Source organism: Pseudorca crassidens, chromosome 1 (assembly GCF_039906515.1).
Source record: "Pseudorca crassidens isolate mPseCra1 chromosome 1, mPseCra1.hap1, whole genome shotgun sequence".
NCBI classification, from domain to species: domain Eukaryota; kingdom Metazoa; phylum Chordata; class Mammalia; order Artiodactyla; family Delphinidae; genus Pseudorca; species Pseudorca crassidens.
This window is the reverse complement of record NC_090296.1, coordinates 26,889,741-26,903,154: the sequence shown is the minus strand read 5'-3', so window position 1 is coordinate 26,903,154 and position 13,414 is coordinate 26,889,741. Positions and strand designations below refer to the sequence as shown.

The window sequence follows — 13,414 nt, the reverse complement described above, 5'->3', positions numbered from 1 at the left end:
CATAGTCTTCTGCATCTTAATTATTTTAATCAGTATTTCCGAGATGAATGCTTCCTGTTGCATGGTGCTATCATTCATTTATTTTCATTCTGTATTACAGGAGTCAGCCGGATACATATTTTAGGCTTTGTGGGCCAAAAGTGAAAATACTTTTAACTAGTTAAAGTTAAAATACTTTTAAAGTATTTTAAAGTAAAGTATTTTAAAGTATTTAAAAGTATTAAAATACTTTTAAAGTATTTTAAAGTAAAGTTAAAATACTTTAAAGTTAAAATACTTTTAACTATACTTTTGAAGTTAAAATGCTTTTAACTATTTAAATCTGCTGTTGTTGTAATGTGAAAGTGGCCACAGACAGTACGTAGAGGAGTAAACAGAGCTGTATTCTGTGAGGTACTTGTCTGAGCCTTTCCTCAGATTTTCTACTTCATTTAGAAATCTTTGTATGTTCTGGTCATTTTTATGAGTCATGTTTTCAGTAGCTGGTGGTGTAAAAATCTCATTTGTAGCTCTCTTCTCTTTATGGCATCCTTTGATGAACAGAAGTTAGTAATTCTAATAAATTGAATGTATCAGTCTTTTCCTTTATGGTTTGCACTTCTGTGTCATTAAAATATATATTATTTATCTACTTAACCTGCTACTGTAAAGATGCTTTCCTAATCTGCCTTACCCATGTTGGTCTTGGATCCTGCTGGACTTGACTTTTGAGTACAATGAGCTGGCTCCAGGATGGCAAATTGCTTTCAGCTGGACTGTCAACTGTAGGGTGGGGAGCAGCCGCCTAGAATGCATGATTGGAAGGCTTTTTAGGCAGTGCCTGGGATCAGTAGGCAGGAGTGCTGTGACTGATTAGCAATGTCTGCCACAGACTAGGAAATGGAGGGTGGTGGCACAGCTGACAGCTTTTTGTCATGACTGATCTAGTGCAACTGAGTTTAAGTGATTTGCCCAAGGCCATGCAGCTAGTAAATAACAGAGCTGGGTGGAATCTAGTCTCCTTGGTTATACAAGAATTCCTTCTAAGAAGCCCAATCCAACTCATTGAGATGCCTTGGCCAGTAGCAAAGTCTGTAGCCCTTCCTCAAAGTGGGAAAAAGAGGAAGGGAGTGGAAAGGGAGGCTGAGCTGAAGTAGTCTTTCCTGGTTAGGTGTTCAGTTTTAGAGACTTTCTGGCAGCTGGGAATGCAAGGATAGCACAGCCCTACTGAAATGTCCTTGGGGACACGGTGCCCTGGGTGAGAAGGGTCCAGAGGAGAGAGCAGCAGGAGAGTGGACACCTCCTTAATAAGCCGAAGGCCAGGGTCTCATCACCCAGTACCATCCTGGAGCAGCTGGCACAAGCCCTGGAATATTAGGTGGCATGTGTGTTTACCCGCCCGCAAGGCTCTCTCGGCTTATAGTGAGTCAGGAGTGAGGCACTCTTCACCATTATGATATAGCACCAGGGTAAGGGGCAGCCCGAGATGGCTGTCCTGTCGGAGGCAGCAAGGTGAGCTCACCTGTCACCCAGGACCTCCTGCCCGACAGGGTGGCTGAAGGGAGCTCAGATCGTGCGGGGGGTGTAGATGAGTGTTTAGGAGGGCATTCTGCTGGGCTGGGGTGTCCATCAGTGTGTCCATGTGACCCACAGCCCCTGGGCCCTCAGGAGCCCAGAGTACTCCTCTCACCTTTTGTGTGATTTGTTCCTCTTTCTGGAGATGGGTCAGCTATAGTTTGGTAGAACTTATAGGTAGAGAGTCAACACCTAAGTCTCCTGGAAGGAACACTGGTTAGACAAAAGTACTGCATAAAATAGGTTTAGTGCATGCTCCCCAGACCTGGTAGATAGTAAGAACCATTGGAGGAGCATTGCAAAATTATCCATTCCTGTACATCTCCCCTATTGACTTAGAACCTCGAAGTGGGTAAGTCCTTAAGGTCTGTGTAGTTCAAAGGCTTTCGGGGCATTCTGACGATCATACAGGGTAGGTGGTCTCAAGTTCAGGGCAAAGGAGATAAGACTTAGAGATTAAGGTTCAGATCCTCCCTCAGACCTTTCCTGGCTGAGGAAGTGGCCCTGAGAAAGTCACCTGCCCTTTCTGAGCCTCAGTTTTCACATGGGAATAATAATAATCATCATGTGTTCTCCCTCCCTCAATTCTGGTACACAGATCAAATGACATATGGAAATAGCTTTGTAAACTGTAAAGCATTGCACACATCCTTAATAAACCAAGGACATTAAATTGTGTGTGTGTGGGGGGCGGGTTTCTAGGTAAGGGGAAGAGAAGAGTCTTGACCATGACAGCTTTGCAGTGTCAGGACGGCAGCTCTGCAGAGGAGGCAGGAGAAGGACACAGGCTCAGAACCTCTCCCTCTCTGCCTTGTCTGAGCCTTTCCTGTGGGAAGAGAAATGTGATGGGGCAGCACCTGGGACAGGCTGGGGGCCAGGTGCAGGGCCAGGCTTTTCTGAGCTTTAACCGGTTATTTTTAGTGCCTGGGATAAAAGAAAGAAACTTAAAACTGCCCCCACGCTGCTGCCGCCCCTGCACACTCTGCTATTTTTACTTCGGAAAGGCTGGGATCTCATCCAGCTTAGTGGGGGGGGGGGGGGCGGCGACCGAGGGGAAAGGGGGGAGTTGGAGGGAAGCAGGAATTATTTTACTTCCATTAAGAAAAAAGTCAGAAGCCTCATCTTATCAAGTCAGCAAGTGGACATGTGATCCAGGACACGGCAGCCGCAGGCTCTGACTGCTCTGACGTGCCTGCAGTGTGGATAGGTCAGTCGATGGGGCAGGGGCTTGGGGGAGCCCCACTCCCCTCCCCGCAGGCAGTTTCTTCCTCAGAGCAGCCCAGCAGCTTCTTTGCTCTTTCCTGTGCCCTGAGCTGGGAAGTGGGATTGGACGCTGTAGATAGAGGGCCACCAGCCTAGTGATGAGACCGCTGGGGGTTGGGGACTATACGGCTGCAGCCGAGCATATTCAAGAGAGTACCTGTGTTGGTGCTGTGTGCCCCTGGGCACAATATCCAACCTCTCTGAACCTTAGTTTCTTGAGAGTTTTGTTTAACACATCTGACCTACGGTAGTTATAACTAAAGGGGTGTGTTTCTCTCTCTTCCCATGAAGAAAGCTAGCAGTTTAAGGCAGACACTACCACTTTCATAGGCAGATGAGAGGAAAGAGATGACTATTGAGGGCCTACTGTGTACTAAGCACATTACTATGTTTCATACATTTTATGTTATTTAATTCCACTAATCAGAGAAAAATGAAGTATTTTTAAAAATCTTTTAATAGCTTTATTGAGATATAATTCACCCATTTAAACTGTACAATTCAGTGGTTTTAGGTATATTACATTGTTTTTTTAATTGTGGCAAAACATATTCAACAAAATTCACCTTTTAAAAACTTTTTATTTTTCCCGGCTGAGCTGTGTGACTGTGGGATCCTAGTTCCCTAACCAGGGATTGAACCTGGGCCATGGGAGTGAAGGTGCTGAGTCCTAATCACTGGACCACCAGGGAATTCCCTAAAAATCATTTTTAAGTGTACATAAAATTCAGTGGCATTAAGCACGTTCAGTGTTTTGCAACCATCACCACTACCTGTTTCCAACACTTCTTCATCATCCCAAACAGAAACAATACTATAACTCCCATTTCTCCCCCAGCCCCCACCCCGGGATCCTCCAATCTACTTTCTGTCTATTCGAGTTATTTCTTATAAATGAAATCCTACAACATCTCTCCTTTTGTGTCTGGCTTATTTCACTTAGCATAATGTTTTCAAGGTTCATCCATGCCATAGCATGTATCGGAACTTCATTCTTTTTTCATGACTGAGTAATATTCCATTGTGTGTATAATTCCACATTGTGTGTCGATGGATACTTAGGTTGGGGAATTCCCTGGCGGTCCAGTGGTTAGGACTTGGCACTTTCACTGCCAGGGCCTGGGTTCGATCCCTGGTTGGGAAACTAAGATCCCACAAGCCACACAGCTCAGCCAAAAAAAACCTTAAAATTTTAAAAGGACCTTTGAAAAAAAAAGAAAGGATACTTGTGTTGCTTCTACCTTTTGGCTATTGTGAATAATACTGCCATGAGCATTTGCAGATGAGTATCTGTTCAAGGTCCTGATTTCAGTTCTTTCGAGTATAGACCTAGGAGTGGAATCGCTGGGTTACATTTCCACAAGTAGTTAAACAAATTTTTAATTAACCTTTTAAATTTTGATATAATTGTAGATTCATATGCAGTTGTAAGAAATAATACAGAGAGATCTCATGTACCCTTTACCCAGTTACTCCCAATGGTAACATCTTGCTAAGCTATAGTACAATATCACAGCCAGAATATTTGCTTTGATACAGTCAAGATACGGAACAGTTTCAAGGGTGAAGTATTGATATTTTTAATAATAATTACATTGGCTAACATTTATTGAGCACTCACTACGTATTCATGACACACTTATGAATACTTAAATTTTGGCCTGCACATGTTAAAAGATGACACAGTGTTGAACTGTAGTTAAAACAAAGGATAAGTATTTATTATAGTATTTGGAGCTCTGGTATACTTTACATGAGAATATTATTGATGCTTTTTTAAATTCAGAAAGTATCAATAAGATGATATAATCTAATAATCCTGGACAGCAATTTTAAGTTAATTAGTATTTTAATATGCTCCCTGAGCCTACTTTTTTAGATATTTCACTAACATAAGAACACAAACAATAAGGCAACTCTTATTTCAGGTTCAAGTCCCCGCCTTTATTTTTTTCCATTTGCTGTTTGTAAGACTTAAGCATCCTAATTTAAAAAGTAATTGCCCATTTTATCAGTTAAAATTGCTTTCTGCTGCAAGTTACAGAGAACTTGACTGCTAGTGGCTTAAGCATCGATAAATGAGATTGATTGCCCCACCTAAGAAGACCAGAAATGGCCAGTTGCACAGGCTTCTCAGCCACAGCATCAAGGGCTCAGGCTCCGCCTTTCTTCTCTGGTATCCTCACATGGCTGCCTCATTGTTACAAGGTGGTTGCCACAGCTCTAGGCTTCATCTTCCAGGTCAGGGCAGTAGAAGGGCAAAAAGAGCTGCACCAACTATGTCTGTCTCTTTTTTTTTTTTTTATGTCTGTCTCTTTTATCAGAAAAACAAAACCATTCCCAGAAGCCCCCACCATGGACTTCACCTTACATCCCATTGGCCAGAACCAGGTCATATGACCAGCCTTAGTTACCAGGGAAACTGGGAAAGTGGGGAACAGGAATGCTGGGACTGGCTAGGGCTCTCTATGAAGAAAGCCCTATGTGCCTATGAAGAAAATCCAGTCTCTGTTAGCATGGAAGAGGGGGAATGGAATGAAATCGGGTGGGAAACTAATAATGTCTGCCAGATCCAACTGTTAGTATTTGGTGATGCACTTCTAAAGGATTCATGATACAACATCTTGCTGTATTACCTCTTGGGGAGGGGCTGTTTCTTTCTTTTTTTTTTTTTTTATAAATTTATTTATTTATTTTTGGCTGCTTTAGGTCTTCATTGCTGCGCACTGGCTTTCTCTAGTTGCAACAAGCGGGAGCTACTCTTTGCTGCAGTGTGCGGGCTTCTCATTGCGGTGGCTTCTCTTGTTGTGGAGCACGGGCTCTAGGCACACGGGCTTCAGTAGCTGTGGCACGCAGGCTCAGTAGTTGTGGCTCGTGGGCTCGTGTTGTGGCGCACGAGATTGGTTGTTCCGTGGCATGTGGGATCTTCCCGGACCAGGGCTCGAACCCGTGTCCCCTGCATTGGCAGGTGGATTCTTAACCACTGTGCCACCAGGGAAGTCCCCCCAAAAACACACATTGGCAGATAATAAGTATAAACATAGACCAATGTCTGTTTAGGCAGAGTGCAAAGGAATTCAGACCTCTGTCCACTGCCTCTGCCCTTGAGGGGCTGACCTTTCTCGCATCAGGTCGCATCAGTACAGACAAATGTGTGGAAGGCGAGGAGGTGGCTGGCCTAAAACACTGTACAAATGTAGAACATAAAGGGTACTTGAGCATAGAAGGTGGATGCCCAAGGATGTTCAAGTCCATAAAGGGTTGTCTTATGGAAGGGAGGTGGCCTTGTTGGATGGGATGCAGGGTAAGGAGTGATCTGGAGAAAGAATTTAGCTCAATACAAGGAGAAAGTTTCATGAGGAATAGGCTGCCTTGAGAGAATGAATTTCTGGAGGCTGGAGAGACAAATGGAAGCTGGGGCAAGGATCAGACCCTGAGATTCTTTCGTTTCTTAACTCTGAAGAGCTTCATTTTAACTGGGCGCGTCATTTTACTCAGACACTTGGTTACTGACCGCAGGCTGTGTGCTGAGCTTGGGCTGCAACGATAAATGAAAGTCCTTGTCCAGAAGTTGCCCACAGTCCGCCAGGGAGATGGGCACATAGTGCATGATGGTGAAGAGTTGTTTTGACCTTGGTTGCTGTATAGAGAAAGAACAAAGGGAGCCCAAGAATGGCGTGGCCAGCTCTGCCAGGGGAGTCTGGAAAGGTTTCCCGGTAGAGATAATAGTTGAACGGGGCCTTCAAGGGTACCTTTGATGGTATGGGCAGGTCACTTAGGTGGGGGCCCATTTGCCCAGCCCCAGCCTGGGTCTATGCCCCAGGACCCCTCTACCCTAAATGGTCTTTGATAAACCCTGACTGTGGGGCAGTGTAGGGGGGGAAGGGAGAACTCAGAAAATGGGGCAGACCTGGGCCCTGTCCTCCAAGAGCCCACTGAATTGGAGGTGGCATGTGGAGTACCAGGTGGGTGTCAGAGCACAGAGCCATGGGAGTGATGGCCTCACCTGGCTACTGAAGCCAATTCCCAATTTACCAATAATTTTCCCACTATGATGTCATTTGTCACAACAGCCACATGCGGTGAGCAGAGTTGTTACTACCACTGCCCCCTCCGCTGTATCCCAGACCAAGGCCACGAGCGCCAGCTTGGCTAAGGCCACACAACTCATAAGGGACCTTGATCACTGGATCCCGTGGGCTTGAGTGCCTTGGGTTTGTGTTCAGAGTAGGACTTGGAAAGCAGACAGGTAGCAAGGAGGACAAACACACCTCATACCAGGTATCAATTTGTGCATAATCAAACGCAACAGGCTACTCTTTTTTTTAAACAGAATAACCTGTTAATTGATACACTTATTGATTGGCGCTATTGACCATTGTGCTATAAAGATCTGGTGGAGAAAATTTAGAGAGTTTATACCTGTTGTGCCCTGGGAGGTCATACCCTGGAATGGCAAAGAGCTTGGATATTGGCTCATTTATTGGGCAACTTGCTAAATCTCTGTGAGTCTCAGTTTTTCTCGTTTGTAAAATGGGGATAATAGCACCTGCTTTATATGCTGTGGCTTAAATAGGGCGACGCATACAGAAAGTCCTCCGTAAGTTAGGCTGTTCTCATTGTCATTATCAATGTGACTTACCAGAGGGTTGTACGCAGCACAGGGGAAGAGCAATAATAATGATGACAGCGACGATCATAGTAACAGCTCACATTTTCTAAGCAAACACGTGGCACGTCGGGTGCCACGACAGTCCCTGGAGTAGCACGGTGAGCAGCCTCTGGCTGTAAGGGGCGCCTAGTCGTGAGGGGAAGCCCGATGTGTTATTGGAGCCCAGGAAGAAGCACCCAGCCTGGGTGGAGGCATATCCCTTCCTGTATGTGTCAAGACTTTCTTGAACACCCACAAAGAGCCAGGCGCTGTATCAGGACAGAGAGTATTTCACATGGATGCCGCGACAGAGGTGGCATCTGCCCATCTTCTCGCCTTGCTGAGGGATGGGCGCCTCTTTTTACTTTTGTGGAGCAGTTCACTCTCCTGCTGACATCTGTCTGGGATCGGGCAGCCTGGGTGGGAGGGGGAAGCTCATGAGACTGGCATCTAGCAGACAGAGTCAGTGAAGCGGGGAAGGGGTTCATCTTGGACTCCAAGTCAGACCCTGGCATATAGTAGGTGCTCAGGAAACTGGGGTCCTCACGGCCCTTTATGCCTGACGCTTGGCATTTTCACTCTTGGTCTTGCCAGCTTTCCAGGGGGAGAAGCTTGGTGGAGGGTTTGACTCGCCTCGGGTGTAGTAGGCAGGGCTGAGCTGCTTTGTGGCTGTGTCACAGGATGGGGTCAAGAAGACTCTTGCAAACAGGGCACTTCTCCCCAAAAACCTTTTCCCCAAAGGGAGGAACTGTCCTCCTTCCTGCCCTTATGTGCCTGCTCCTTCTGCCCTCACAGAAGGGGCCGGGAGGGGTGAGCCAGAGTCCCATCAGCACGTGAGTGTGGTCTTGTGCTGGATGGGATTCCGCTGCCCCTTCAAGGTCCGAGGTACTGATGGACGTGGATGATACAGCCACATCCGCTAGGAAGCGGTGGTCGTTATTGACTTTCTTCCTGAGAACGCCTCCAAAATAAACTTGCCTACATTCATGTCCTTATCGCAGTGTCTTGTCCCAGAGAACCCATTGTAGAGGTGGTCAGTTGCAACCCATTCTGACTCTCGAAGCAGAAGGGGAGTTCATGGCACACCCGTCAGGAGGCTCAAGGACCACACTTAGCCAGACAAGGACCAAGGGAAGCCGCTGAGAGCCCAGGCACGGGAGATGCAGTAATCAGGAGAGTCTGGCCCAGGGCTGCCCACACCCCTGCGGCTGACAGCACTACTGCTACCCTCCCCAGTAAGATGACTCACAACAGGGGAATTGCCTTGAAATAGGAAGCAGGGGTGGGATGCTGGGTAGACCCTTTCCTGGGGAAAAGAGTTCACTACAGCCATGTTCAGCATCAAACACAAAAGTACCAGGTTGTGGAGTAAAAAGGATGCTGCTGGTGAAAGGGCGAGCACTGATTGGCCCCCAAAAGACAGTCCCCTCAGGCAGTCTGGCTGGGTGTGCTTACAGCATCCTCCTGGCCCTCCGAGCACCCCCGTGAGCTAGGAAGATGGAAGAAGGTAGGACCGGCAGGAGGAAGTGCCGGGGAAAGACAGGGCCCCGAAGATCACCTGACTGGGGCTCTGTGCCCATGACGCTCTTGACCTTTGGGGAAAGGAGGAGGAGTTGAAGCCACCGAGCTTGCTCGCTCTGGGGATGCTGGCTCTGTCTCTGACTTCTTATGTGTTTTAGTCAAGGTCCATTTCATGGTAAGGAAAGGAGAGCCGCTCTGCTTTCTGTGTTCGTTCTCACTTGGAGCTCAGTCGATGTGTCCCATCCATCTTTTCATGTCAGGTCACATAGGTTGGTGGCTACACACAGGCTTGTGTAGCCTTGGGTGAGGACCCCCCCTGGAGGTCCTGTCCACCCTGCCTAATGGTGGGGCTGTCAAATGGTACCAACAGCTCTGTCCAGACAGCAGGAGCTGTGGGTGGGCAGCACTCTTGAAGGTGGTATGGACCCAGTGACGATAAGGGGTCTGTCTCCCTAGGATAGGGCCTCACTCCTGGAAAGGGACGTCAGGGTGGAATGGCCACAGCTGCTTTCATACCTGCTGTTGAGAGCCTTCCGGGCACCGGTGTTCCTGGTGTGGCCAGGACAAACAGCATGCTCATCCCGTGGGGCGTTCGTATAGACAGACAGAACTGAATCCTAGAATCTCTGAGGGAGGGATCCAGAAACTGACATCTGTAACGAGTGCCCATCTAGATGCTTTTTATGTGAGCAGTTTGCAAGTCTTTGTTATAGCTCTTTGGAGGGGCCGCGCATGGCAGGCATTCCTTTCCTCTCTTCGTAAAGCTAACTCAGTCCTGCCTGGATTCACGGCAGATCTAAAATGATGTGTCTTCTTTCCCCAGCCGTTGGAGGAGCGTGTTTGTTGTGCTTTGTCTTTTGGAGACAGAAAGACTCAAGAGCTGAAGTTTGCTTGGGATGGATTTCAGGAGGATGTTGACTCCAGAGAGGCAGGACCAGGCCTAGGGCAACCCGGATGGGCCATTATGACCGTGAAGACAGTTATCTTAGGATTGTCCAATCACCTGGCCTGAGGCTGGCCATGTGGCAGCTGTAAAAAAAGCCATGGGCGCGCAGCCCTGAAGATTTAGTCGTTGCTGAAATTCCAAAGTCAGCGCTAACACCCCTGGTGATGTTGAACAACTCTGAGACCTTCTCCCTTTCCTCCCCAAAAGGTGTGCGCCTTGATCGAGTGCGTGGAGGCCGCCAGAAATACAAGCGACGGCTGGACTCAGAGAGCAGCCCGTACCTGAGCTTACAGATTTCTCCTCCTGCTAAAAAGCCACGTGAGTGCAGGGCATCCCTGCCCCTCTTGCCAGCATCTGTTCCTGGAACATCTGGCGTCCCTTTGGGGAAATGCCATCTTCACACTGCTGGGTTATGGGGCACTGAGGGTCACGGGGAGGGGCATCAGTGTCTGGCATTGGTATCGGGTACTTCAGGCTTCATTCAGAAGACCTTTCCTGTGGCATTTACAGAATGTAGCTTCAAATGCAGCATGATCCTAAGAGGGCCCAGGCCCAGCATCCCTCGCCTCCCGCTCGAATCACGTTCATCTCAGGAGAATCCACCAGGCAACTTCCCTTGTTGGGATATCTCCCAAGAGCCCAAACCATCACTGCCAGCAACTCTGTGGAGTCAGAAAGGGATGGACTGGGAGTTTTGGGTTAGCAGATGCAAACTATTACATATAGAATGGATGGACACCAAGGTCCTACTGTGTAGCACAGGGAACTATAGTCAATGTTCTGGGATAAACCATAATGGAAAAGAATATAAAAAAGAATGTATATATGTATGACTGAGTCACTTTGCTATATAGCAGAAATTAAAACATCATAAATCAACTATCACCAATAAAATAGAAGGAGAGAAAGAAAGAGAGAGAAAGGAAGAGAGAGAAAGAAAGAAAGAAAGAGAGAAAGAAAGAAAGAAGGAAAGAAAGAAAGAAAGGGAGGGAGGGAGGAAAGGAAGGAAGGGAGGGAGGGAGGGAGGAAAGGAAGGAAGGGAGGGAGGGAGGGAGGAAAGGAAGGAAGGGAGGGAGGGAGGGAGGAATGGAGGGGGTTTTTAGCCATGTTTGAGCTTCCTGGGGCTCCTCAGAACCCGGCTTTTCTTCCTGAGCCATCTCAGATTCCACCTCGGCCCCTTTCCTCTTTGCCCAGGCATTTACATTCTCCCTTTTGTTGTTGCAGTGACTAAAATCGTCTCCTACCTGCTGGTGGCTGAGCCGGACAAACTCTACGCCATGCCACCCCCTGGCATGCCAGAGGGCGACATCAAGGCTCTGACCACTCTCTGTGACCTGGCAGACAGGGAGCTCGTGGTCATTATTGGCTGGGCCAAGCACATCCCAGGTGAGTCCCAGAGGACTGGGAGAGAGTGTAGTCAGAGGCTCACAGCCGCTCTCTCCGTGGCTCTGGTCCTGATGCATGGGAACCCGTGACCCAGGAGCCCTGTGGAATCTTGGCAAAACTATTTTTCTCTGGCCTCCTTTCTCTCTTTGTGGGATTGGAGGTGAGCCGTTGTTTGGAAGGTCCAGTGATGTTCCTGAACTGCTGGGGGCTCTTCAGAACGGATTATCATTCTAGCAGGGGTATGACTGCTTCTACAATAGGTAAGAATCAGAGCAGGTTCTTTGAATCCTTAAAGGCCAAAGAACAGGGTTTTATCCTAAATCTTATTGGCAATATACCGGAAAACAACACAGAAGAGGGATTGACTCTTGTTTCCTATTAGAGGCAGGTGAAGTGGAGTGGTTAAGAACATGCGCTTTGGAATCAGACTGGGATTCAGGTTCTGGGTCTGCAACTTGCTAGCTGTGTAACCCAAGGCAGGTCGCCCGACCTCTCTGCAAACAGGAAACACCAGCAGTACCTCCTTCGTGGGCTTTGACGTGGGGCTGAAATGCGAGCGTGTGTATGATGCTTGGCACATCCTGACGTCAGCTGCATGCTCACTCTTGCCATTTGCCTGATCTTACGGGAGGCCTGTCTCTCAGTTTGGATTCTGTGATTTTTAAGATCATTTCTGGCATGAAAAGTACATGTTACGAATGTGTTTTGGGTGATCCGGACTTCTCTTCGTTGCATGTGGCCCCAAACTGCTCTTTCAGTCTTTTCATTCTGGATAGAGGGAGGGAGCTGATTTTTAATTAGTTTTTGTAGACTCCGATACCCACATACTCTGCACCACACCCTTCTTGGGGGGCTTTCTAAAGTCTGTGCAGTTTATTCCTTTGTGGTCCTAACAGCTTGGCTCATACTATCGGGGAGACGTCCTGTTCTTCTCTGGCAGTGACCTACCATGGACTCAGATTCTTCCTAGCTTTGTAATGTGGGACAGTTTATCTTCCTGTCTCTACGTCCTTTTTGTGTTTGCCACCGGCTCTGAAAGATGAATACAGCATGCATGGTTATGTAGCAAAGGTGTCCGAAACTTAAGATGCCAAGGCCCACAGTTGATTGGGGCAAGTCAGAAAGTCCTCATATAAGATGTTATGGGCACAGCTTACAGGAAGGAGCCTTCCTGCGGACAACGGCTCAGAGGGGGTGCTGGTGTCACTTAGTTGGCAGGAAGCCTAGAATTCCTTCCACAGGGACTCCCTGACTCACGGGTGGGCTCCCTGGGGATCTGGGCTGGAGCGCCCTTACTAAGGAGCTCAGCCTCTTGGGATTACACACTCAGTAGTTTTTGAATCTGCCCTGCGCTGATTCAGCACCACTGTGGGGTCAGGCCACTGCTTAAGACACCTCAGCCTGGATTGCTCCACTAACCCAGGGCCAGGTTAGGCACAGCTCCCCCTGCACACACCCCCTTCCCATCACGCACTCCTCTTCCAGGCTGAGCAGATACTGCATCGCAGCCACGGCTCAGGAGTGGCTCCTGGCGGGCCCGTGGGTCACTGCCCGCTTCTTCTACCACCTCGTGCCCACAGTAACCCCCAGGGGGTAGAGTAGCACCAGGAGGCAGTGCCTCCCTTGCACCCATTTTCCTTCTCATCTCCCAGCCCCACCTCCCGTCTGTGCCCAACCAAGGGTGCAGTGGCAGAGCAGAATGGTTGCTGAGGGCACAGACTTTGGATTCAGGCAGACCTGGCCTCTCATCCCAGGTCCGTCCTTACTGGCTCTGTGCGAGATGCTTCATTTTTCTGTGCGTCAGGGTCCCCACCTGTGAGTAGTAGCGCCTCCCTCACTGGGTTGCTGGGAGGACCTGGCTCGCTTAGCCCAGGCCCCGCACAGAGTGGGCACCTGATAAATGGCAGAGACTGTGACCATGGTCGTTGCTAATAGTATTAAAAGCCTCCTTTCACATCATCATTTCTCCTTGTCCAAAGCTGAATTCTTTTTGCTTAAAAAATAAACATAGGGGCTCATTTGTCTGTCTCAAATGCTAATTTGCCTATTTTGCATACATTTGCATGCTGAATTATTTGGGCCTGACCTTCTAG

General features: G+C 48.2%; 1 protein-coding gene across 1 annotated transcript in view; it reads left to right on the top strand.

Annotated features, from left to right (window-relative positions):
- ESRRB (estrogen related receptor beta) overlaps positions 1-13,414 on the top strand; it is a 174,586-nt gene that overhangs the window by 145,522 nt on the left and 15,650 nt on the right. The window contains exons 5-6 of the mRNA XM_067729811.1: positions 10,143-10,253; positions 11,160-11,321. Coding sequence (XP_067585912.1) covers positions 10,143-10,253; positions 11,160-11,321 — 273 coding nt within the window. The remainder of the gene's footprint in view (positions 1-10,142; positions 10,254-11,159; positions 11,322-13,414) is intronic.